The sequence below is a fragment of the Bufo bufo genome, chromosome 2 (assembly GCF_905171765.1).
Source record: "Bufo bufo chromosome 2, aBufBuf1.1, whole genome shotgun sequence".
In the NCBI taxonomy this organism is placed as follows: Eukaryota; Metazoa; Chordata; class Amphibia; order Anura; family Bufonidae; genus Bufo; species Bufo bufo.
The window spans coordinates 491,930,786-491,955,323 of record NC_053390.1 but is presented as its reverse complement, the minus strand read 5'-3'; the positions used below and the strand labels follow the sequence as shown (position 1 = coordinate 491,955,323).

The following is a 24,538-nucleotide window of genomic DNA, read 5'->3' as shown; positions in this document are numbered from 1 at the left end:
TCAAAATGTTACCAATCAAACAGTCATCTCATCCCGAAAAAAGCTCCTACCTAAGACAATTGTATTAAAAAAAAAAGGGATTTCAGAAAATGGCAATACAAAAATAAGATTTTATTCTGTTCAAAAACGATTTCACTAGGTAAAGCTTAACAAAAATAAAAATGATAGACATATTAGGTATCACCACATCCGTAACATGTCGTACTTTTATTCTGGCCGCCTCTCGGCATGTTTGCCGTGCTGCCGCCAGAACTCCGGCCCGCCCCCATTATAGTCAATGGGGCCAGAGCGGTAGTCCGGGGGCACGCATGCACTAGCGGCAGCACAGATCCAACAGGCTGTTCACCCGCTGGAACAGCCTGCCGAAGTTCCTTGCGGCTAGTGTGAAACTAGCCTAAATAAGTGTTCCAAAGTTATTACCACATAAAGTGACACATGTCAGATTTGCAAAAATCATCCTAGGATTTAACCTGTTGGGGACAATCTCAGAATGGCCTGGATAAGTAAAAGCATTTTAAAGTTATTCACACATAAAGGGACAGTGGTCAGATTTGAAAAAAATGGCCTGGTCCTTAAGGGGAAAATGAGCCCGGTCCCTAAGGGGTTAAGGTGAAAAGTGGCCCGGGCTCATAAAGTGACCATCCATCTGCTTTACTGAGCTGTCGTTTTATACACACATTTGGTAGCCCCCTAGTTAATTTTAGCGGTGAGCTGCTCTACTGTAGCATGTTGGTCCACCTATTCGATAAAGCAGAAAACATGACTCATTGGAGAGGGCAACTCTTTGCCAATCAGTGGAGGTCCAATTCTGACACTGTCATAAAAATTTAGGCCTTTTTTGCTGATACAACTTAATTAGCAAAGGTGCAGGGACCATCTGTCTGCTTCAGAGCCAATACGCAGTAGGGTTCACTTTACAGGTGTTTTAGACACACATCTGGTAGCCCCTAGTTCATTTTGGGAGAGAACTACTCCACTGTAGTGTGTCGGTCCACCTTTGTGCACCTTCATATCCAACATTCATCTCTCACATTAATGCACGTAGCTCTGCAGTTTCCACGTGACTTATTCACAATGGTGCCATTTGTTCACTCATAATACAATTTCACCACAGCAGCATACAAACAGTTCACAAACCACCCTTGGCATGAAAGCCAATAATCATCCCTTTATTTTCAAATCTGTTAAATCACTCATTTTACCCATGAGAGCATAGAGGAATATGTGTACAGACAGTCTAATGCACACTTTATATAATCACAAAGCCATTTTACGACACATGACTTCGTTCATAAGCTATGCACTGCCAATGTCAAATGTAGGAAGTAGTCATATACTTTCAATAGTTTCATATTTAAAATTTTTTAAAAATTGTCTCTTATTGGGGGCACATGCTGTTTCAACATACGTGTTATGGGGAAAAAACTGTGGCTTGTTGGGACCTAGTGCCAAAAAGTTATGTCTCAACAAGTGATATCCCGACCTTGTTTATACACCCACAAATGTTAAGGGCAGAAAGAAAAAGTGTCTTGTTCTGCACAACCTTTCAAAAATTGTGCCTTAACATGGGGAGAATGCTTGCCCAAATTTATACATTTATATATGAATGGTACTTTCACTTTGCGCCAGTCATCTAATAACTCTTATCTCTAAATTATTAAAAGGTCATAAATAGTTATTTAAGACACATTTATGGGGTCATTTATCAAACTGGTGTAAAGTAGAACTGGCTTAGTTGTCCATAGCAACCAATCAGATTCCATCTTTCATTTTTGACAGCTCATTTGAAAAATGAAAGGTGGAATCTGCTCTGGGCAACTAAGTCAGTTCTACTTTACACCAGTTTGATAAATGACCCCATTACTGTTTTTAAGGTCAGAGAGCAGAAATAAGGAGCCCATGTCAGCTCCCTGCCTCACCAAGCAGACAGAAAATACAGATCCTACTAGTAGATAAACTCAAAGCTGCGCAGGGAAAAAGTCTCATCATTTTTAATAAAGACCAATTGAAAAAATGATTTTTAGCTCAAAATTAGTACAATGCAATAATAAAAAAATGGCACCAAAGGTGTACATAGCATTTAATCCTCCAATGGTCCCAAAAAGGGGTTCTGTAACTTTACATAAATTCTCTCTGTCAGCTAACTTGTGGAAGGAAGAGACTTTCATTAGTATTACCCCTTCTGTCTTGCTGCTAATTCCGCTATCTCAGTTGTGATCACGAGTCCGCTGAACTGGCTGTGGTCCTTTGGTTTCCTGTGTATCAATTATCAAGTATCTACTCTGTATGGGACAATCATCACCATGGCCGTTTGTCTCCACACCGAGTCATCTTGTAAGCAGCCCATCTCATGGAGATGTGCTGCAGACAAACGAGATCACCTGACAAATGATTGTTTCGTTCATTTGTCAGGTGATTGGTGACATATTACACTGTCATTATGTACATGCATACAAAAAGAGTATTTTGCCCATTATTCATAGGAATTGCTTTTTATTTGCTGTATAGCATAGTAGACTACACTATTCTATGCATGGATATACACTGGTGGATATACATTGTATGCCTATACATACACTACAATACGTTGCAACCATCACACTTCTACTTCTGTTAGGTGCCCTAAGAGTGACCAGATTGTAAATTGATAGCTAGTGCATAATATAAGTGGTAACATCGAAACTACACTAGAATGAATAATTGAATTATTTACCATATATAATATTTCACCCACAGACGCAGATTTTAGGAAATACCATACTTCGTTTTTTATTTTAACATTTGCTTGGAGAAAAATGCTTTAAGGCTACCTCTTGAAGATATCAACCATAAGAGGGCTGTACTGAATGAAACCTATTTAAAGGAAGGTTTGTCTGCTGACAGCAAAAGGAAGGTACATGTGAGAGTAGTACAAACATAACTATGGTCTTTCGTTTTCAGGAGTAGCATAAATATGAAGTTTTATTCTACTACGTTCTGCTCCTGCAAGTACTCTGCAGGTGGTGCTTCACTGTGAAGCAGTTTAATGCAAAGAGCAATCTAAAGTGCATTTGCAGGAGCAGAACCTGGCTGAATGAATGTTCACATTCCCACTATCCACAAAAGGAATATTTGTATTGCTCTCCATAGTCCCTCCCTAGTGCTGTTAGCAGTTTAGTATGGTCAAAACCTCTAACAAACTTGACATCATATCATGAATATTGAATTAGGTTACTCAGTCAGAACAAAATTATTTTTGTTTCATTACCGTATAATAACTTTCATCTGCTCCAAGTGCCTTAGAGAGCCCAAAGTCACTGATCTTTGCATAATGCTGGTTCACCAAAAGAACGTTGCGAGCAGCCAAATCACGGTGTACAAAATTGTGTTCTTCAAGATATTTCATTCCCAACGACACTTGGTGCATTAGTTCAACTACGTTATTGACTGGAACCTCATCCCTACAAGACATGCAATAAGATGGTGGTGTGAAAAGAAATAGGTGATTTGTATCAGAAAAATAGAACCCTGGGCCTCATTAAATTAAACAAAGTTAAGCTAAAGGTACATAATCAGTAACCCATCTTTAGCCATAAAACCTAATAGATATAACCCGTAGTGATGAGCGGCATAGGAAATATTCGAATTCGTAATATTTAGCGAATTTTTGGCTGAATATTCGCCATATATTCGCAAATTCGAGAATTTGTGATCTCCAGTCATTATTCACGACAATGTAATATATTCGCGATAAAAATTCACGATTAGAATATTCGCGATCAACACTAAGGAAAAGGCAACTTTCCTATTGGTTGCTAGGAATGTTGCTAAGTGCCGATATTCGCAATAAGTTTGCGATAAATTTGTGATTAGAATACTCGCGATCAACACTATTCGAAAATACGAATATATAGCACTATATTCTTAATATTCACAAATTCTTGATGTGGCGATATTCGCGATTAAAATTAGCGATTCGAATATTCGCGCTCAACACTAATAACCCGTAACTATCCTAGATCACGATGCATAGTGAATATTACCTCCTTCATTCAATCAGAAATATTAAGCATTAAAAAAGTTGTTCAAAATCGGAACAAATTCAGCCAAGGCGTGTGAAATTGCCCAATATTGAAGACCCAATAAACACTTTTTAATTCACCTGCCATTTCAGCGATGCAGCAATGAAATCCTTTTCTATATTAGTGACTGCTGTAGCCAACTAATGGCCTCAGTGATGTACAGCTCAATAGCGCAAAGGCCAGTGTTTAGCTGCAGCGGTCACATGTGTTGACAGGCATGTCATCACTACAGCCAAGTAAACCAAGCTCAGGAGCATCAAAGTAGAATGTGCTCTGCAATGTGGCCCTAGACTTAAAGGGATTGTTCCATCTCTGTCTTTGGTGGTAGAGGTGGGAAATTACATTGTTTGTGCAATGTCCACTCACTGCTATGAGTATTATGGAAACAGCAGCGTTCCGGCCAATTAGATGTTTCCACAAGGAACACAACCTGGTGTGTCTCAAGGCAGCCAGCAATCTACTAATACAGACTGTAGGGGTTTTTACAAGTAGATATTTTGGATATTTTCTGAACAAAAAAGAAGTTGTGGTGCAGAGTGTAATGGATGCTAAAGTTCAAGTGAATTTCGGCATGAATGTGTTGTGATAATTAGATGTACTTATGGCAAGTGAATTGGGGGTGAAGTAGTGGAAGTATTCCCCCGTCAGGCTCCGAGTGGTACTAGCTGGCCATGAAGAGTTGCTGCAGCAGTCATTGATTTAAAGGAATTGCTGTGCAAATTTGCAGAAAGAAGATGTGGCTGTGGCTTGATCTATTTGCACTGTCCACAATGGATGCTGTCTTGCATGCAGGTGCAGTACCACTTTAGCTATTTCACAGGATCTAATACAACACTGTGGATATGCTTTGGGCACATGCATTGCACTGAGTTTAGATGCAGGTGCTGTTATTGATTGATGATGCCATTATGTATTTCTGATTGTGAGTTGCAGCCATATTCAGGCACACCACAGATGTCGAACCATATACTGTAATCTCATTACATAAACCATGTATTGCATTTTAATCATCATTCTCTTGAAAAGTCCCTGAGGAATCCTTATTGAATGGGAATACGCATGAGTTCCTGTTCTTTCCTTCCTCTGTCTAATGAAATAGTTTTCATAGTATATCTCTTGTGCTTATTGTACCACCATTTTTGTAGTTAGTGCGGCAATTTTAGTACCTTTTTTCACATGGCTAAGGGATTTTATGTGGAGGAAGAAAGTGTGATGTAAGGTAATACTATGGCGACCATCCAGAAGCACAGCCAACAAACTCGAAAAACTGCTAACAATCTTTCTTAATCATTACAGTTGGTAGGAGGCTAAGGCTACCCCTAGGTTGTTCACCAAATCCCCATGCAACGCTGGAATAATTTGGCTGATAGGACCCCAAGTTACAGCTGCACAGTAAGAAAGAAGAAAACTGGTGCATGTGACCCAAGGTCAGAACCAGGAAAGACAGTACCAAAATAGTGCAAGAGGGCTTAATCCAGAAAATAGCCACAGTCAGGAAACTAGGAGAATAAGTAGAAGCCAAGTAAGCAGACAAGCCACAATCAGATTACAAGAAGTTCAGATTTATTAATAATGAGTAGCAAAATATGCAGGAACCAGGATACAAAATCACAAGAACAGCACTGAGCACAAATCTTAAATACACTGGTATTGGACACTGAGCCAGAAACCTAATTGGCTCAACGTAAAGTCTAATAGATAGTTTGACCAGCTAGGACTTCAATGTTTTGCATAGCAACCCTCCTAAAACAACGATACACTAAATCATAGCTAGGTAACTTCCTGACATAGCCCCCCCGCCCCCCCACCCCCTTTCTTCTATTGCCATTGGAGCCTTCCATCTAAGGGCTCATGCACACAACAGTATTTTGCATTCAGTATACTGGCCGTTTTTTTTTTTGTTCAGTATGCGGTACATATACTTACTTATGAAACAAACCCCAAAATCTACATGTATATCATAAGGTAGTACCCAAGAATGTTCCTCAGGTCTATATACAGTGTATCAGATACTGAAGGAAATGCCTAACGCTGCAAGAATTAACAATACGTTACACTTAATACTCTAGGTCTCCCTCCACCTGAACAGCAGAAGGTGCCTCCTAGGCAGAGTCATAGGTGAAATATACCTTTTTAGCAGGAATTTATAAACTACATTGTGAACCTTAAATGAAGACGGCAAAACTAATCATAAAGGCACAGGGTTAACAACTTTCACAATCTCATAAGGACCAAAGTTTCTGGGACCCAACTTATACGAAGGTACTTTAAAATGCAGGATTTTTAGTATGTACCTTTTCCCACAGAATACAAAGGTGTTCTGCCCAGCTGAGTGAGAGAATCATTACAGATCATGTCTGCCTCAGTTTTTGTATTTCTGAAGTGTTTAGTGTGGTTATAGCACCATCTAGCGGTGTTAAATTGTATTACACTTTGTTTTTCCTGTTACAAAGACAACTACATTGTGGGTGGTGCACTGCATTGTGGGAGTGCAAAGCATCCTGGCAAAGAAGTCTTCAGTCTCCAGGACACACCAGCAGAGCTGTCCTTTTTCATGTCTCCTTCTTAAACTCCACCATCCTTGTAAAAACATATCTGGTGAGAGATCTACCTTTGTTTCAGAGATATTGTGTGTTGCAGAGCTGTTCAGTTAGTTGTAATTGTTACTCAGGGAGTTGTTACTACTGTTAGCTAGATATGTAATCTTATGTACAAGACATTTTACCATTTGTTTCACAGTTAAAGCAAATATTATAGTCCAAGCTATCTATACTTATACATGTTATTTGTATTCTTGTTGTTTTACCAAACAATCCTGTTTTGCCAATCAACAATCCTGTTTTACTAATAAACAAGTAGGACTACAAAGAACAGTCCTGTTATTTGGAAGACAGGAATGGTTTATGCTGAATGACAGACTGCACACTGTGTGAACGTGTATGAAGACAGAACACAAAGGCCTTGCAGAATGTCTCTTATCAGGAGTCTTTTTTTAGACAAACTGGGCTATTTTTTCTGGTTCATCTGAACCTGGACCCAAACTGTGCATAAAGTCAATTTCCACCTCTGCATTTTCATTAACAGAATCAGAAAAAGACCCCAAAAAAGGATGAGACCCATGATTACAAAAAAAAAGTAAAGTATCAAGAGATTCATGATTAATTAATTATTAATGATGAATTCAGCTAATGACAGATAAGTTACTCATTCACATTGATGATCAGCACTTAAGATACTGCTCAAGGGTTTGATTAGCCCCTTGAGTCCCAGATCTGTACATGTACGGCGAAAGGAGGGGATTTAAATATGGCATCCACTCACAAGTTCAGTGGGCGCCTTAGCCACCGAGTTTTAAACAGCAGAGGCCCGGGATTAATGTCTGAGACTGGTGATAACACTGATCGCAGATATTTAACCCTTTATTAACCCTAAATGCTGAAAACTTGGAAGCGAATGAGGAATGGCTCTCTTATGTGATGATCAAGAGAGCTGTTACTTCACTCTGAAGAGACCCAGTATATCAAAGTTGTAGTTCTTCTGGAGGCCTACAGGTGGCAGGGCTTCATAAGATAACAGCAAATCAGACTTAGGGCTCATGCATATGAACGTGTGCCATCCGGGCCTATATTGTGGCCCGCAAACAGCAGGTCCACAATATACGGGCCCTGGACGTTTTTGCACTGCACCACTGATGCGGAACCGTTCACTTGAATAGGTCTACTATCCGGAAGGTGCGTTGCGGAATGGAGGCATGTTCTCTTTTTTTTTGTGGTGCGGATGAATCACAGACCCGTTCAAGTTGAATGGGTCAGGATCAGTCTGCGGCAGCCGCACGGATGTTGCCTGTGCATTGGGGACCGCAAATTGCAAACCTCAATGCACGGAACTGGTGAGCAACTGCCATGCGCATGAGCCCTTACTTTGTAAGATCAAATATTCTAGCCTCCTAGAGCGTTTAAAAAAGTTTTAAAAACTTTTTAAATAAAAAAAAAATTCAAATCACCCCCCTTTTTCCAGAATTAAAATGCACTGCTCAAAAAAATAAAGGGAACACAAAAATAACACATCCTAGATCGGAATTAATTAAATATTTTTCTGAAATACTTTGTTCTTTACATAGTTGAATGTGCTGACAACAAAATCACACAAAAATAAAAAAATGAAAATCAAATTTTTTAACCCATGGAGGTCTGGATTTGGAGTCACACTCAAAATTAAAGTGGAAAAACACACTACAAGCTGATCCAACTTTGATGTAATGTCCTTAAAACAAGTCAAAATGAGGCTCAGTAGTGTGTGTGGCCTCCACGTGCCTGTATGACCTCCCTACAACGCCTGTGCATGCTCCTGATGAGGTGGCGGATGGTCTCCTGAGGGATCTCCTCCCAGATCTGGACTAAAGCATCTGCCAACTCCTGGACAGTCTGTGGTGCAACGTGACGTTGGTGGATAGAGCGAGACATGATGTCCCAGATGTGCTCAATTGGATTCAGGTCTGGGGAACGGGCGGGCCAGTCCATAGCATCAATGCCTTCATCTTGCAGGAACTGCTGACACACTCCAGCCACATGAGGTCTAGCATTGTCTTGCATTAGGAGGAACCCAGGGCCAACCGCACCAGCATATGGTCTCACAAGGGGTCTGAGGATCTCATCTCGGTACCTAATGGAAGTCAGGCTACCTCTGGCGAGCACATGGAGGGCTGTGCAGCCCTCCAAAGAAATGCCACCCCACACCATTACTGACCCAATGCCAAACCGGTCATGCTGGAGGATGTTGCAGGCAGCAGAACGTTCTCCACGGCGTCTCCAGACTCTGTCACATCTGTCACATGTGCTCAGTGTGAACCTGCTTTCATCTGTGAAGAGCACAGGGCGCCAGTGGCGAATTTGCCAATCTTGGTGTTCTCTGGCAAATGCCAAACGTCCTGCACGGTGTTGGGCTGTAAGCACAACCCCCACCTGTGGACGTCGGGTCCTCATATCACCCTCATGGAGTCTGTTTCTGACAGAGCAGACACATGCACATTTGTGGCCTGCTGGAGGTCATTTTGCAGGGCTCTGGCAGTGCTCCTCCTGTTCCTCCTTGCACAAAGGCGGAGGTAGCAGTCCGGCTGCTGGGTTGTTGCCCTCCTACGGCCTCCTCCACGTCTCCTGATGTACTGGCCTGTCTCCTAGTAGCGTCTCCATGCTCTGGACACTACGCTGACAGACACAGCAAACCTTCTTGCCACAGCTCGCATTGATGTGCCATCCTGCATAAGCTGCACTACCTGAGCCACTTGTGTGGGTTGTAGACTCCGTCTCATGCTACCACTAGAGTGAAAGCACCGCCAGCATTCAAAAGTGACCAAAACATCAGCCAGGAAGCATAGGAACTGAGAAGTGGTCTGTGGTTACCACCTGCAGAACCACTCCTTTATTGGGGGTGTCTTGCTAATTGCCTATAATTTCCACCTGTTGTCTATCCCATTTGCACAACAGCATGTGAAATTGATTGTCACTCAGTGTTACTTCCTAAGTGGACAGTTTGATTTCACAGAAGTGTGATTGACTTGGAGTTACATTGTGTTGTTTAAGTGTCCCCATTAGGATCATAGGCATCACCATGTCCCAAAATGCCTGAACTATTCCATTATAAAAATATTTATCTCATACAGTGAATAGCGTAATGGAAAAAAAATATCAAAATGCTGATTTGCCATTTTTTCAACGCCTCACTTACCCAAAAAAATAAAACTTAATCAAAAAGTCACACTCCAAAATGGTACCATTAAAAACTACAGATTATCCCACAAAAAAATGAACACCAACACAACTCTGTATAAAAAGGTTATTACATGTTATTAAATATTTATTTTCTATGTTTTTTTTTTTCTGTATTAAAACACAGCAAAGACTACATTCCGTAAATGTGGAATCATTGTAATCGTACTAACCCAGAGAATGAAGAGAATGGGTCGGTTTTATAGCATAGGGAATATCATAAATACAAAACCCGTACAACTGTGGCTGAATTAAATTATTTGCATTAGAAAGTACAACTTGTCCAAGACAAGCCCTCATATGTCTATGTAAAAAATTTAAAAATAAAAAAGTCATGGCTCCAGATAGGCAGGGAGGAAAAATGAATGAAAAAAACAAAAATCCTCTGGGAACTTAACCGCAGTTTGTTTATTAGTCTCTAGAGTTGAGCGAACACCTGGATGTTCGGGTTCGAGAAGTTCGGCCGAACTTCCCGGAAATGTTCGGGTTCGGGATCCGAACCCGACCCGAACTTCGTCCCGAACCCCATTGAAGTCAACGGGGACCCGAACTTTTGGGCACTAAAAAGGCTTTAAAACAGCCCAGGAAAAAGCTAGAGGGCTGGAAAAGGCAGCAACATGTAGGTAAATCCCCTGCAAACAAATGTGGATAGGGAAATGAATTAAAATTAAAATAAAAAAAATAAAAATGAACCAATATCAATTGGACAGAGGTCCCATAGCAGAGAATCTGGCTTCACGTCAGCAGAGAATCAGTCTCTTCATGCCATAGCAAAGAATCTGGCTTTATGTCAGCAAAGAATCAGTCTCTTCATGCCATAGCAGAGAATCTGGCTTCATGTCACCCACCACTGGAACAGGCCACTGTCACATATTTAGGCCCCGGCACCCAGACAGAGGAGAGAGGTCCCGTAACAGAGAATCTGGCCTTATGTCAGCACAGAATCTGTCTTCATGTCATAGCAGAGAATCAGGCTTCACGTCACCCACCACTGGAACAGGCCACTGTCACACATTTAGGCCCAGGCACCCAGGCAGAGGAGAGAGGTCCCGTAACAGAGAATCTGGCCTTATGTCAGTGCAGAATCAGTCTTCATGTCATAGCAGAGAATCAGGCTTCACGTCACCCACCACTGGAACAGGCCACTGTCACATATTTAGGCCCAGGCACCCAGGCAGAGGAGAGAGGTCCCGTAACAGAGAATCTGGCCTTATGTCAGCGCAGAATCAGTCTTCATGTCATAGCAGAGAATCAGGCTTCACGTCACCCACCACTGGAACATGCCACTGTCACATATTTAGGCCCAGGCACCCAGGCAGAGGAGAGAGGTCCCGTAACAGAGAATCTGGCCTTATGTCAACGCAGAATCTGTCTTCATGTCATAGCAGAGAATCAGGCTTCACGTTACCCACCACTGGAACAGGCCACTGTCACATATTTAGGCCCCGGCACCCAGACAGAGGAGAGAGGTCCCGTAACAGAGAATCTGGCCTAATGTCAGCACAGAATCTGTCTTCATGTCATAGCAGAGAATCAGGCTTCACGTCACCCACCACTGGAACAGGCCACTGTCACACATTTAGGCCCAGGCACACAGGCAGAGGAGAGAGGTCCCGTAACAGAGAATCTGGCCTTATGTCAGCGCAGAATCAGTCTTCATGACATAGCAGAGAATCAGGCTTCACGTCACCCACCACTGGAACAGGCCACTGTCACATATTTAGGCCCAGGCACCCAGGCAGAGGAGAGAGGTCCCGTAACAGAGAATCTGGCCTTATGTCAGCACAGAATCTGTCTTCATGTCATAGCAGAGAATCAGGCTTCACGTCACCCACCACTGGAACAGGCCACTGTCACACATTTAGGCCCAGGCACCCAGGCAGAGCTGAGAGGTCCAGTAACAGAGAATCTGGCCTTATGTCAGCGCAGAATCAGTCTTCATGTCATAGCAGAGAATCAGGCTTCACGTCACCCACCACTGGAACAGGCCACTGTCCCATATCTAGGCCCAGGCACCCAGGCAGAGGAGAGAGGTCCCGTAACAGAGAATCTGGCCTTATGTCAGCACAGAATCTGTCTTCATGTCATAGCAGAGAATCAGGCGTCACGTCACCCACCACTGGAACAGGCCACTGTCACACATTTAGGCCCAGGCACCCAGACAGAGGAGAGAGGTCCCGTAACAGAGAATCTGGCCTTATGTCAGCGCAGAATCAGTCTTCATGTCATAGCAGAGAATCAGGCTTCACGTCACCCACCACTGGAACAGGCCACTGTCACATATTTAGGCCCAGGCACCCAGGCAGAGGAGAGAGGTCCCGTAACAGAGAATCTGGCCTTATGTCAGCACAGAATCTGTCTTCATGTCATAGCAGAGAATCAGGCTTCACGTCACCCACCACTGGAACAGGCCACTGTCACACATTTAGGCCCAGGCACCCAGGCAGAGGAGAGAGGTCCCGTAACAGAGAATCTGGCCTTATGTCAGCGCAGAATCAGTCTTCATGTCATAGCAGAGAATCAGGCTTCACGTCACCCACCACTGGAGCAGGCCACTGTCACATATTTAGGCCCAGGCACCCAGGCAGAGGAGAGAGGTCCCGTAACAGAGAATCTGGCCTTATGTCAGCACAGAATCTGTCTTCATGTCATAGCAGAGAATCAGGCTTCACGTCACCCACCACTGGAACAGGCCACTGTCACACATTTAGGCCCAGGCACCCAGACAGAGGAGAGAGGTCCCGTAACAGAGAATCTGGCCTTATGTCAGCGCAGAATCAGTCTTCATGTCATAGCAGAGAATCAGGCTTCACGTCACCCACCACTGGAACAGGCCACTGTCACACATTTAGGCCCAGGCACCCAGGCAGAGGAGAGAGGTCCCGTAACAGAGAATCTGGCCTTATGTCAGCGCAGAATCAGTCTTCATGTCATAGCAGAGAATCAGGCTTCACGTCACCCACCACTGGAGCAGGCCACTGTCACATATTTAGGCCCAGGCACCCAGGCAGAGGAGAGAGGTCCCGTAACAGAGAATCTGGCCTTATGTCAGCACAGAATCTGTCTTCATGTCATAGCAGAGAATCAGGCTTCACGTCACCCACCACTGGAACAGGCCACTGTCACACATTTAGGCCCAGGCACCCAGACAGAGGAGAGAGGTCCCGTAACAGAGAATCTGGCCTTATGTCAGCGCAGAATCAGTCTTCATGTCATAGCAGAGAATCAGGCTTCACGTCACACACCACTGGAACAGGCCACTGTCACATATTTAGGCCCAGGCACCCAGGCAGAGGAGAGAGGTCCCGTAACAGAGAATCTGGCCTTATGTCAGCACAGAATCTGTCTTCATGTCATAGCAGAGAATCAGGCTTCACGTCACCCACCACTGGAACAGGCCACTGTCACACATTTAGGCCCAGGCACCCAGGCAGAGGAGAGAGGTCCTGTAACAGAGAATCTGGCCTTATGTCAGCACAGAATCTGTCTTCATGTCATAGCAGAGAATCAGGCTTCACGTCACCCACCACTGGAACAGGCCACTGTCACACATTTAGGCCCAGGCACCCAGACAGAGGAGAGAGGTCCCGTAACAGAGAATCTGGCCTTATGTCAGCGCAGAATCAGTCTTCATGTCATAGCAGAGAATCAGGCTTCACGTCACCCACCACTGGAACAGGCCACTGTCACATATTTAGGCCCAGGCACCCAGGCAGAGGAGAGAGGTCCCGTAACAGAGAATCTGGCCTTATGTCAGCACAGAATCTGTCTTCATGTCATAGCAGAGAATCAGGCTTCACGTCACCCACCACTGGAACAGGCCACTGTCACACATTTAGGCCCAGGCACCCAGGCAGAGGAGAGAGGTCCCGTAACAGAGAATCTGGCCTTATGTCAGCGCAGAATCAGTCTTCATGTCATAGCAGAGAATCAGGCTTCACGTCACCCACCACTGGAACAGGCCACTGTCACATATTTAGGCCCAGGCACCCAGGCAGAGGAGAGAGGTCCCGTAACAGAGAATCTGGCCTTATGTCAGCGCAGAATCTGTCTTCATGTCATGGCAGAGAATCAGGCTTCACGTCACCCACCACTGGAACAGGCCACTGTCACACATTTAGGCCCAGGCACCCAGGCAGAGGAGAGAGGTCCCGTAACAGAGAATCTGGCCTTATGTCAGCGCAAAATCAGTCTTCATGTCATAGCAGAGAATCAGGCTTCACGTCACCCACCACTGGAACAGGCCACTGTCACACATTTAGGCCCAGGCACCCAGACAGAGGAGAGAGGTCCCGTAACAGAGAATCTGGCCTTATGTCAGCGCAAAATCTGTCTTCATGTCATAGCCGAGATGTCACGGCTGAGGATGGGGGAAATCCTCAGCCGTGTGCAGCCCGGTGATGGTATGACTGCTTGACCAAGAAGACAGGATTAGGGAGCAGGTCACCTCCTAAACGCATCCCTAACTTGACCCTGGCTCCTAGCTACATGAGCCAACCTTGATGGTAGGAGGGCTCATGCTCTGGAACCTAGAAGTCCTGCAAGCCCTCAAGATGGCCCTAAGCTAGGAGCTGAGTAAGACAACCCACTCCTCCTAGGCACGGAGGAGCAGGAGTCTCAACGGCCAAGCTGTTGGGAAAAAGGGGAAACATAAACAGACTAATGGAAATGGCAGGTGAACTCAGTAGCTCAACCAACCTGCCACAGCCTTGCTGACTGGATCCCTGACACAGAGAATCCAGAACCATTAGCTGCACAAACCAACATAGGAAAATCCCAACAGACCATCACCCAGACATGACACATACAGGTAAGCATAAACTTAATAAGACACAAAACCTTAACTTAAACCTATGACCACAGTGGTGGCTCTCACAGAGGAATGGAAAGCACAGGAGGCTGCCTCAGCTAGCAAGACTGAAGCAACCTACTGAGCCCTACTAGAGAGAGGGGATATATAGGCCAAAGTCGCCACACCCAAAGGTAGGACACACCCAGTGACATCACACACACACTGGGAAGGAAGTTAACCCTTCCAATGCCACAGAAGGGAAAACACACATACAGTGGCGGAAATAATTATTTGACCCCTCACTGATTTTGTAAGTTTGTCCAATGACAAAGAAATGAAAAGTCTCAGAACAGTATCATTTCAATGGTAGGTTTATTGTAACAGTGGCAGATAGCACATCAAAAGGAAAATCGAAAAAATAACTTTAAATAAAAGATAGCAACTGATTTGCATTTCATTGAGTGAAATAAGTATTTGAACCCCTACCAACCATTAAGAGTTCTGGCTCCCACAGAGTGGTTAGACACTTCTACTCAATTAGTCACCCTCAATAAGGACACCTGTCTTAACTAGTCACCTGTATAAAAGACACCTGTCCACAGAATCAATCAATCAAGCAGACTCCAAACTCTCCAACATGGGAAAGACCAAAGAGCTGTCCAAGGATGTCAGAGACAAAATTGTAGACCTGCACAAGGCTGGAATGGGCTACAAAACCATTAGCAAGAAGCTGGGAGAGAAGGTGACAACTGTTGGTGCGATTGTTCGAAAATGGAAGGAGCACAAAATGACCATCAATCGACCTCGCTCTGGGGCTCCACGCAAGATCTCACCTCGTGGGGTGTCAATGGTTCTGAGAAAGGTGAAAAAGCATCCTAGAACTACACGGGAGGAGTTAGTTAATGACCTCAAATTAGCAGGGACCACAGTCACCAAGAAAACCATTGGAAACACATTACACCGCAATGGATTAAAATCCTGCAGGGCTCGCAAGGTCCCCCTGCTCAGGAAGGCACATGTGCAGGCCCGTCTGAAGTTTGCCAATGAACACCTGAATGATTCAGAGAGTGACTGGGAGAAGGTGCTGTGGTCTGATGAGACCAAAATAGAGCTCTTTGGCATTAACTCAACTCGCTGTGTTTGGAGGAAGAAAAATGCTGCCTATGACCCCCAAAACACCGTCCCCACCGTCAAGCATGGGGGTGGAAACATTTTGCTTTGGGGGTGTTTTTCTGCTAAGGGCACAGGACAACTTATTCGCATAAACAGGAAAATGGACGGAGCCATGTATCGTGAAATCCTGAGCGACAATCTCCTTCCCTCTGCCAGGAAACTGAAAATGGGTCGTGGATGGGTGTTCCAGCACGACAATGACCCAAAACATACAGCAAAGGCAACAAAGGAGTGGCTCAAGAAGAAGCACATTAAGGTCATGGAGTGGCCTAGTCAGTCTCCGGACCTTAATCCAATCGAAAACCTATGGAGGGAGCTCAAGCTCAGAGTTGCACAGAGACAGCCTCGAAACCTTAGGGATTTAGAGATGATCTGCAAAGAGGAGTGGACCAACATTCCTCCTAAAATGTGCGCAAACTTGGTCATCAATTACAAGAAACGTTTGACCTCTGTGCTTGCAAACAAGGGTTTTTCCACCAAGTATTAAGTCTTTTTTTGTTAGAGGGTTCAAATACTTATTTCACTCAATGAAATGCAAATCAGTTGCTATCTTTTATTTAAAGTTATTTTTTCGATTTTCCTTTTGATGTGCTATCTGCCACTGTTACAATAAACCTACCATTGAAATGATACTGTTCTGAGACTTTTCATTTCTTTGTCATTGGACAAACTTACAAAATCAGTGAGGGGTCAAATAATTATTTCCGCCACTGTACATAAAGGGAAAGTGCTTACAATAACATACCACACGGTGCACACAACACACACACCTAACAAAAAGGTTGCTAGGTGTGACCGCATGCCAGGGCAGCAAGCTGCCTAGCAACGCTCAGGCTGCTCTGCTGCTAAACCCCAACACTGGTTGCCCGCGGCAACCACAAGTGAGGCCACAGACAAGCGGCCCTCACCCGTGGTTGAAGACCCATGCAAAACCGCCGGCAACTGCATGCGGTAAGAAGTCACGGTCATGGGCCTGGCCGTGACAAGAGAATCAGGCTTCACGTCACCCACCACTGGAACAGGCCACTGTCACACATTTAGGCCCAGGCACCCAGGCAGAGGAGAGAGGTCCCGTAACAGAGAATCTGGCCTTATGTCAGCGCAGAATCAGTCTTCATGTCATAGCAGAGAATCAGGCTTCACGTCACCCACCACTGGAACAGGCCACTGTCACATATCTAGGCCCAGGCACCCAGGCAGAGGAGAGAGGTCCCGTAACAGAGAATCAGGCTTCACGTCACCCACCACTGGAACAGGCCACTGTCACATATCTAGGCCCAGGCACCCAGGCAGAGGAGAGAGGTCCCGTAACAGAGAATCTGGCCTTATGTCAGCACAAAATCTGTCTTCATGTCATAGCAGAGAATCAGGCTTCACGTCACCCACCACTGGAACAGGCCACTGTCACACATTTAGGCCCAGGCACCCAGGCAGAGGAGAGAGGTCCCGTAACAGAGAATCTGGCCTTATGTCAGCGCAGAATCAGTCTTCATGTCATAGCAGAGAATCAGGCTTCACGTCACCCACCACTGGAACAGGCCACTGTCACATATTTAGGCCCAGGCACCCCGGCAGAGGAGAGAGGTCCCGTAACAGAGAATCTGGCCTTATGTCAGCACAGAATCTGTCTTCATGTCATAGCAGAGAATCAGGCTTCACGTCACCCACCACTGGAACAGGCCACTGTCACACATTTAGGCCCAGGCACCCAGACAGAGGAGAGAGGTCCCGTAACAGAGAATCTGGCCTTAAGTCAGCGCAGAATCAGTCTTCATGTCATAGCAGAGAATCAGGCTTCACGTCACCCACCACTGGAACAGGCCACTGTCACATATTTAGGCCCAGACACCCAGGCAGAGGAGAGAGGTCCCGTAACAGAGAATCTGGCCTTATGTCAGCACAGAATCTGTCTTCATGTCATAGCAGAGAATCAGGCTTCACGTCACCCACCACTGGAACAGGCCACTGTCACACATTTAGGCCCAGGCACCCAGGCAGAGGAGAGAGGTCCCGTAACAGAGAATCTGGCCTTATGTCAGCGCAGAATCAGTCTTCATGTCATAGCAGAGAATCAGGCTTCACGTCACCCACCACTGGAACAGGCCACTGTCACATATTTAGGCCCAGGCACCCAGGCAGAGGAGAGAGGTCCCGTAACAGAGAATCTGGCCTTATGTCAACGCAGAATCAGTCTTCATGTCATAGCAGAGAATCAGGCTTCACGTCACCCACCACTGGAACAGGCCACTGTCACATATTTAGGCCCAGGCACCCAGGCAGAGGAGAGAGGTCCCGTAACAGAGAATCTGGCCTTATGTCAGCGCAGAATCAGTCTTCATGTCATAGCAGAGAATCAGGCTTCACGTCACCCACCACTGGAACAGGCCACTGTCACATATTTAGGCCCAGGCACCCAGGCAGAGGAGAGAGGTCCCGTAACAGAGAATCTGGCCTTATGTCAGCACAGAATCTGTCTTCATGTCATAGCAGAGAATCAGGCTTCACGTCACCCACCACTGGAACAGGCCACTGTCACACATTTAGGCCCAGGCACCCAGGCAGAGGAGAGAGGTCCCGTAACAGAGAATCTGGCCTTATGTCAGCGCAGACTCAGTCTTCATGTTATAGCAGAGAATCAGGCTTCATGTCACCCACCACTGGAACAGGCCACTGTCACATATTTAGGCCCAGGCACCCAGGCAGAGGAGAGAGGTCCCGTAACAGAGAATCTGGCCTTATGTCAGCGCAGAATCTGTCTTCATGTCATAGCAGAGAATCAGGCTTCACGTCACCCACCACTGGAACAGGCCACTGTCCCACATTTAGGCCCAGGCACCCAGGCAGAGGAGAGAGGTCCCGTAACAGAGAATCTGGCCTTATGTCAGCGCAAAATCAGTCTTCATGTCATAGCAGAGAATCAGGCTTCACGTCACCCACCACTGGAACAGGCCACTGTCACACATTTAGGCCCAGGCACCCAGACAGAGGAGAGAGGTCCCGTAACAGAGAATCTGGCCTTATGTCAGCACAAAATCTGTCTTCATGTCATAGCAGAGATGTCACGGCTGAGGATGGGGGAAATCCTCAGCCGTGTGCAGTCCGGTGATGGTATGACTGCTTGACCAAGAAGACAGGATTAGGGAGCAGGTCACCTCCTAAACGCATCCCTAACCTGACCCTGGCTCCTAGCTACATGAGCCAACCTTGATGGTAGGAGGGCTCATGCTCTGGAACCTAGAAGTCCCTGCTAGCCCTCAAGATGGCCCTAAGCTAGGAGCTGAGTAAGACAACCCACTCCTCCTAGGCACGGAGGAGCAGGAGTCTCAACGGCCAAGCTGTTGGGAAAAAGGGGAAACATAAACAGACTAATGGAAATGGCAGGTGAACTCAGTAGCTCAACCAACCTGCCACAGCCTTGCTGACTGGATCCCTGACACAGAGAATCCAGAACCATTAGCTGCACAAACCAACATAGGAAAATCCCAACAGACCATCACCCAGACATGACACATACAGGTAAGCATAAACTTAATAAGACACAAAACCTGAACTTAAACCCATGACCACAGTGGTGGCTCTCACAGAGGAATGGAAAGCACAGGAGGCTGCCTCAGCTAGCAAGACTGAAGCAACCTACTGAGCCCTGCTAGAGAGAGGGGATATATAGGCCAAAGTGGCCACACCCAAAGGTAGGACACACCCAGTGACATCACACACACACTGGGAAGGAAGTTAACCCTTCCAATGCCACAGAAGGGAAAACACACATACATAAAGGGAAAGTGCACACAATAACATACCACATGGTGCACACAACACACACACCTAACAAAAAGGTTGCTAGGTGTGACCGCATGCCAGGGCAGCAAGCTGCCTAGCAACGCTCAGGCTGCTCTGCTGCTAAACCCCAACACTGGTTGCCCGCGGCAACCACAAGTGAGGCCACAGACAAGCGGCCCTCACCCGTGGTTGAAGACCCATGCAAAACCGCCGGCAACTGCATGCGGTAAGAAGTCACGGTCATGGGCCTGGCCGTGACAAGAGAATCAGGCTTCACGTCACCCACCACTGGAACAGGCCACTGTCACATATTTAGGCCCAGGCACCCAGGCAGAGGAGAGAGGTCCCGTAACAGAGAATCTGGCCTTATGTCAGCACAGAATCTGTCTTCATGTCATAGCAGAGAATCAGGCTTCACGTCACCCACCACTGGAACAGGCCACTGTCACACATTTAGGCCCAGGCACCCAGACAGAGGAGAGAGGTCCCGTAACAGAGAATCTGGCCTTAAGTCAGCGCAGAATCAGTCTTCATGTCATAGCAGAGAATCAGGCTTCACGTCACCCACCACTGGAACAGGCCACTGTCACATATTTAGGCCCAGACTCCCAGGCAGAGGAGAGAGGTCCCGTAACAGAGAATCTGGCCTTATGTCAGCACAGAATCTGTCTTCATGTCATAGCAGAGAATCAGGCTTCACGTCACCCACCACTGGAACAGGCCACTGTCACACATTTAGGCCCAGGCACCCAGGCAGAGGAGAGAGGTCCCGTAACAGAGAATCTGGCCTTATGTCAGCGCAGAATCAGTCTTCATGTCATAGCAGAGAATCAGGCTTCACGTCACCCACCACTGGAACAGGCCACTGTCACATATTTAGGCCCAGGCACCCAGGCAGAGGAGAGAGGTCCCGTAACAGAGAATCTGGCCTTATGTCAACGCAGAATCAGTCTTCATGTCATAGCAGAGAATCAGGCTTCACGTCACCCATCACTGGAACAGGCCACTGTCACATATTTAGGCCCAGGCACCCAGGCAGAGGAGAGAGGTCCCGTAACAGAGAATCTGGCCTTATGTCAGCGCAGAATCAGTCTTCATGTCATAGCAGAGAATCAGGCTTCACGTCACCCACCACTGGAACAGGCCACTGTCACATATTTAGGCCCAGGCACCCAGGCAGAGGAGAGAGGTCCCGTAACAGAGAATCTGGCCTTATGTCAGCACAGAATCTGTCTTCATGTCATAGCAGAGAATCAGGCTTCACGTCACCCACCACTGGAACAGGCCACTGTCACACATTTAGGCCCAGGCACCCAGGCAGAGGAGAGAGGTCCCGTAACAGAGAATCTGGCCTTATGTCAGCGCAGACTCAGTCTTCATGTTATAGCAGAGAATCAGGCTTCACGTCACCCACCACTGGAACAGGCCACTGTCACATATTTAGGCCCAGGCACCCAGGCAGAGGAGAGAGGTCCCGTAACAGAGAATCTGGCCTTATGTCAGCGCAGAATCTGTCTTCATGTCATAGCAGAGAATCAGGCTTCACGTCACCCACCACTGGAACAGGCCACTGTCCCACATTTAGGCCCAGGCACCCAGGCAGAGGAGAGAGGTCCCGTAACAGAGAATCTGGCCTTATGTCAGCGCAAAATCAGTCTTCATGTCATAGCAGAGAATCAGGCTTCACGTCACCCACCACTGGAACAGGCCACTGTCACACATTTAGGCCCAGGCACCCAGACAGAGGAGAGAGGTCCCGTAACAGAGAATCTGGCCTTATTTCAGCGCAAAATCTGTCTTCATGTCATAGCAGAGATGTCACGGCTGAGGATGGGGGAAATCCTCAGCCGTGTGCAGCCCGGTGATGGTATGACTGCTTGACCAAGAAGACAGGATTAGGGAGCAGGTCACCTCCTAAACGCATCCCTAACCTGACCCTGGCTCCTAGCTACATGAGCCAACCTTGATGGTAGGAGGGCTCATGCTCTGGAACCTAGAAGTCCCTGCTAGCCCTCAAGATGGCCCTAAGCTAGGAGCTGAGTAAGACAACCCACTCCTCCTAGGCACGGAGGAGCAGGAGTCTCAACGGCCAAGCTGTTGGGAAAAAGGGGAAACATAAACAGACTAATGGAAATGGCAGGTGAACTCAGTAGCTCAACCAACCTGCCACAGCCTTGCTGACTGGATCCCTGACACAGAGAATCCAGAACCATTAGCTGCACAAACCAACATAGGAAAATCCCAACAGACCATCACCCAGACATGACACATACAGGTAAGCATAAACTTAATAAGACACAAAACCTGAACTTAAACCCATGACCACAGTGGTGGCTCTCACAGAGGAATGGAAAGCACAGGAGGCTGCCTCAGCTAGCAAGACTGAAGCAACCTACTGAGCCCTGCTAGAGAGAGGGGATATATAGGCCAAAGTGGCCACACCCAAAGGTAGGACACACCCAGTGACATCACACACACACTGGGAAGGAAGTTAACCCTTCCAATGCCACAGAAGGGAAAACACACATACATAAAGGGAAAGTGCACACAATAACATACCACATGGTGCACACAACACACACACCTAACAAAAAGGTTGCTAGGTGTGACCGCATGCCAGGGCAGCAAGCTGCCTAGCAACGCTCAGGCTGCTCTGCTGCTAAACCCCAACACTGGTTGCCCGCGGCAACCACAAGTGAGGCCACAGACAAGCGGCCCTCATCCGTGGTTGAAGACCCATGCAAAACCGCCGGCAACTGCATGCGGTAAGAAGTCACGGTCATGGGCCTGGCCGTGACAAGAGAATCAGGCTTCACGTCACCCACCACTGGGACAGGCCACTGTCACATATTTAGGCCCAGGCACCCAGGCAGAGGAGAGAGGTCCCGTAACAGAGAATCTGGCCTTATGTCAGCGCAGAATCAGTCTTCATGTCATAGCAGAGAATCAGGCTTCACGTCACCCACCACTGGAACAGGCCACTGTCACACATTTAGGCCCAGGCACCCAGGCAGAGGAGAGAGGTCCCGTAACAGAGAATCTGGCCTTATGTCAGCGCAAAATCAGTCTTCATGTCATAGCAGAGAATCAGGCTTCACGTCACCCACCACTGGAACAGGCCACTGTCACATATTTAGGCCCAGGCAGAGGAGAGAGGTCCCGTAACAGAGAATCTGGCCTTATGTCAGCGCAGAATCAGTCTTCATGTCATAGCAGAGAATCAGGCTTCACGTCACCCACCACTGGAACAGGCCACTGTCACACATTTAGGCCCAGGCACCCAGGCAGAGGAGAGAGGTCCCGTAACAGAGAATCTGGCCTTATGTCAGCGCAGAATCAGTCTTCATGTCATAGCAGAGAATCAGGCTTCACGTCACCCACCACTGGAACAGGCCCGGCACCCAGACAGAGGAGAGGTTCATTCAACTTTGGGTTGCCCCTCAATATAATGGTAAAATGAAATTAAAAATAGTATTGAATGAGGAAGTGCCCTGGAGTAGAATAATATATTGTTAAGGGGAGGTAGTTAATATCTAATCTGCACAAGGGATGGACAGGTCCTGTGGGATCCATGCTTGGTTCATTTTTATGAACGTCAGCTTGTCCACATTGGCTGTAGACAGGCGGCTGCGTTTGTCTGTAATGACGCCCCCTGCCGTGCTGAATACACGTTCAGACAAAACGCTGGCCGCCGGGCAGGCCAGCACCTCCAAGGCATAAAAGGCTAGCTCTGGCCACGTGGACAATTTGGAGACCCAGAAGTTGAATGGGGCCGAACCAACAGTCAGTACGTGGAGGGGTGTGCACAGGTACTGTTCCACCATGTTAGTGAAATGTTGCCTCCTGCTAACACGTTCCGTATCAAGTGGTGGTGCAGTTAGCTGTGGCGTGGTGACAAAACTTTTCCACATCTCTGCCATGCTAACCCTGCCCTCAGAGGAGCTGGCCATGACACATCTGCGTTGGCGACCTCTTGCTCCTCCTCTGCCTTCGCCTTGGGCTTCCACTGGTTCCCCTGTGACATTTGGGAATGCTCTCAGTAGCGCGTCTACCAACGTGCGCTTGTACTCGCGCATCTTCCTATCACGCTCCAGTGTAGGAAGTAAGGTGGGCACATTGTCTTTGTACCGGGGATCCAGCAGGGTGGCAACCCAGTAGTCCTCACACGTTAAAATGTGGGCAACTCTGCTGTCATTGCGCAGGCACTGCAGCATGTAGTCGCTCATGTGTGCCAGGCTGCATAGAGGTAAGGACAAGCTGTCCTCTGTTGGAGGCGTATCGTCATCGTCCTGTGTTTCCCCCCAGCCACGCACCAGTGATGGGCCCGAGCTGCTTTGAATGCCACCCCGCTGTGAACATGCTTCATCCTCATCCTCCTCCACCTCATCCTCGTCCTCCTCGTCCTCCAGTAGTGGGCCCTGTCTGGCCACATTTGTACCTGGCCTCTGGTGTTGAAAAAAAATTCCCTCTGAGTCACTTCGAAGAGACTGGCCTGAAAGTGCTAAAAATTACCCCTCTTCCTCCTCTTCCTCCTGCGCCACCTCCTCTTCCATCATCGCCCTAAGTGTTTTCTCATGGAGACATAGAAGTGGTATTGTAACGCTGATAACGGCGTCATCGCCACTGGCCATGTTGGTGGAGTACTCGAAACAACGCAACAGGGCACACAGGTCTCGCATGGAGGCCCAGTCATTGGTGGTGAAGTGTGTCTGATCCGCAGTGCGATCACTACAAATAACTTGACCAGCTAAAACAGTACAAATTTGGTTGAATAGAAATGTCAGGTCTATTTTTTAGGCGCTGGGTGACAGGCTCAACTTGCCCCTGATGTAGTATATGGCCAAAAAATAACCACACTATTGATGGTTAAATGCACTTGGGTGACACAGGCTCAGCCTGCACCAGATGTAGTATATGGCCAAAAAATAACCAGACTGTTGATGGTTAAATGCACTTCGGTGACACAG

General features: G+C 46.9%; 1 protein-coding gene across 2 annotated transcripts in view; it reads right to left on the bottom strand.

The window, feature by feature from the left end:
• The window catches only part of LOC120989581 (tyrosine-protein kinase ZAP-70), an 824,733-nt gene that overhangs the window by 183,480 nt on the left and 616,715 nt on the right, over positions 1-24,538 (bottom strand). For both annotated transcript variants that reach the window (XM_040417781.1, XM_040417780.1), the window contains one exon: positions 3,248-3,440. In XM_040417781.1, coding sequence (XP_040273715.1) covers positions 3,248-3,440 — 193 coding nt within the window. The remainder of the gene's footprint in view (positions 1-3,247; positions 3,441-24,538) is intronic.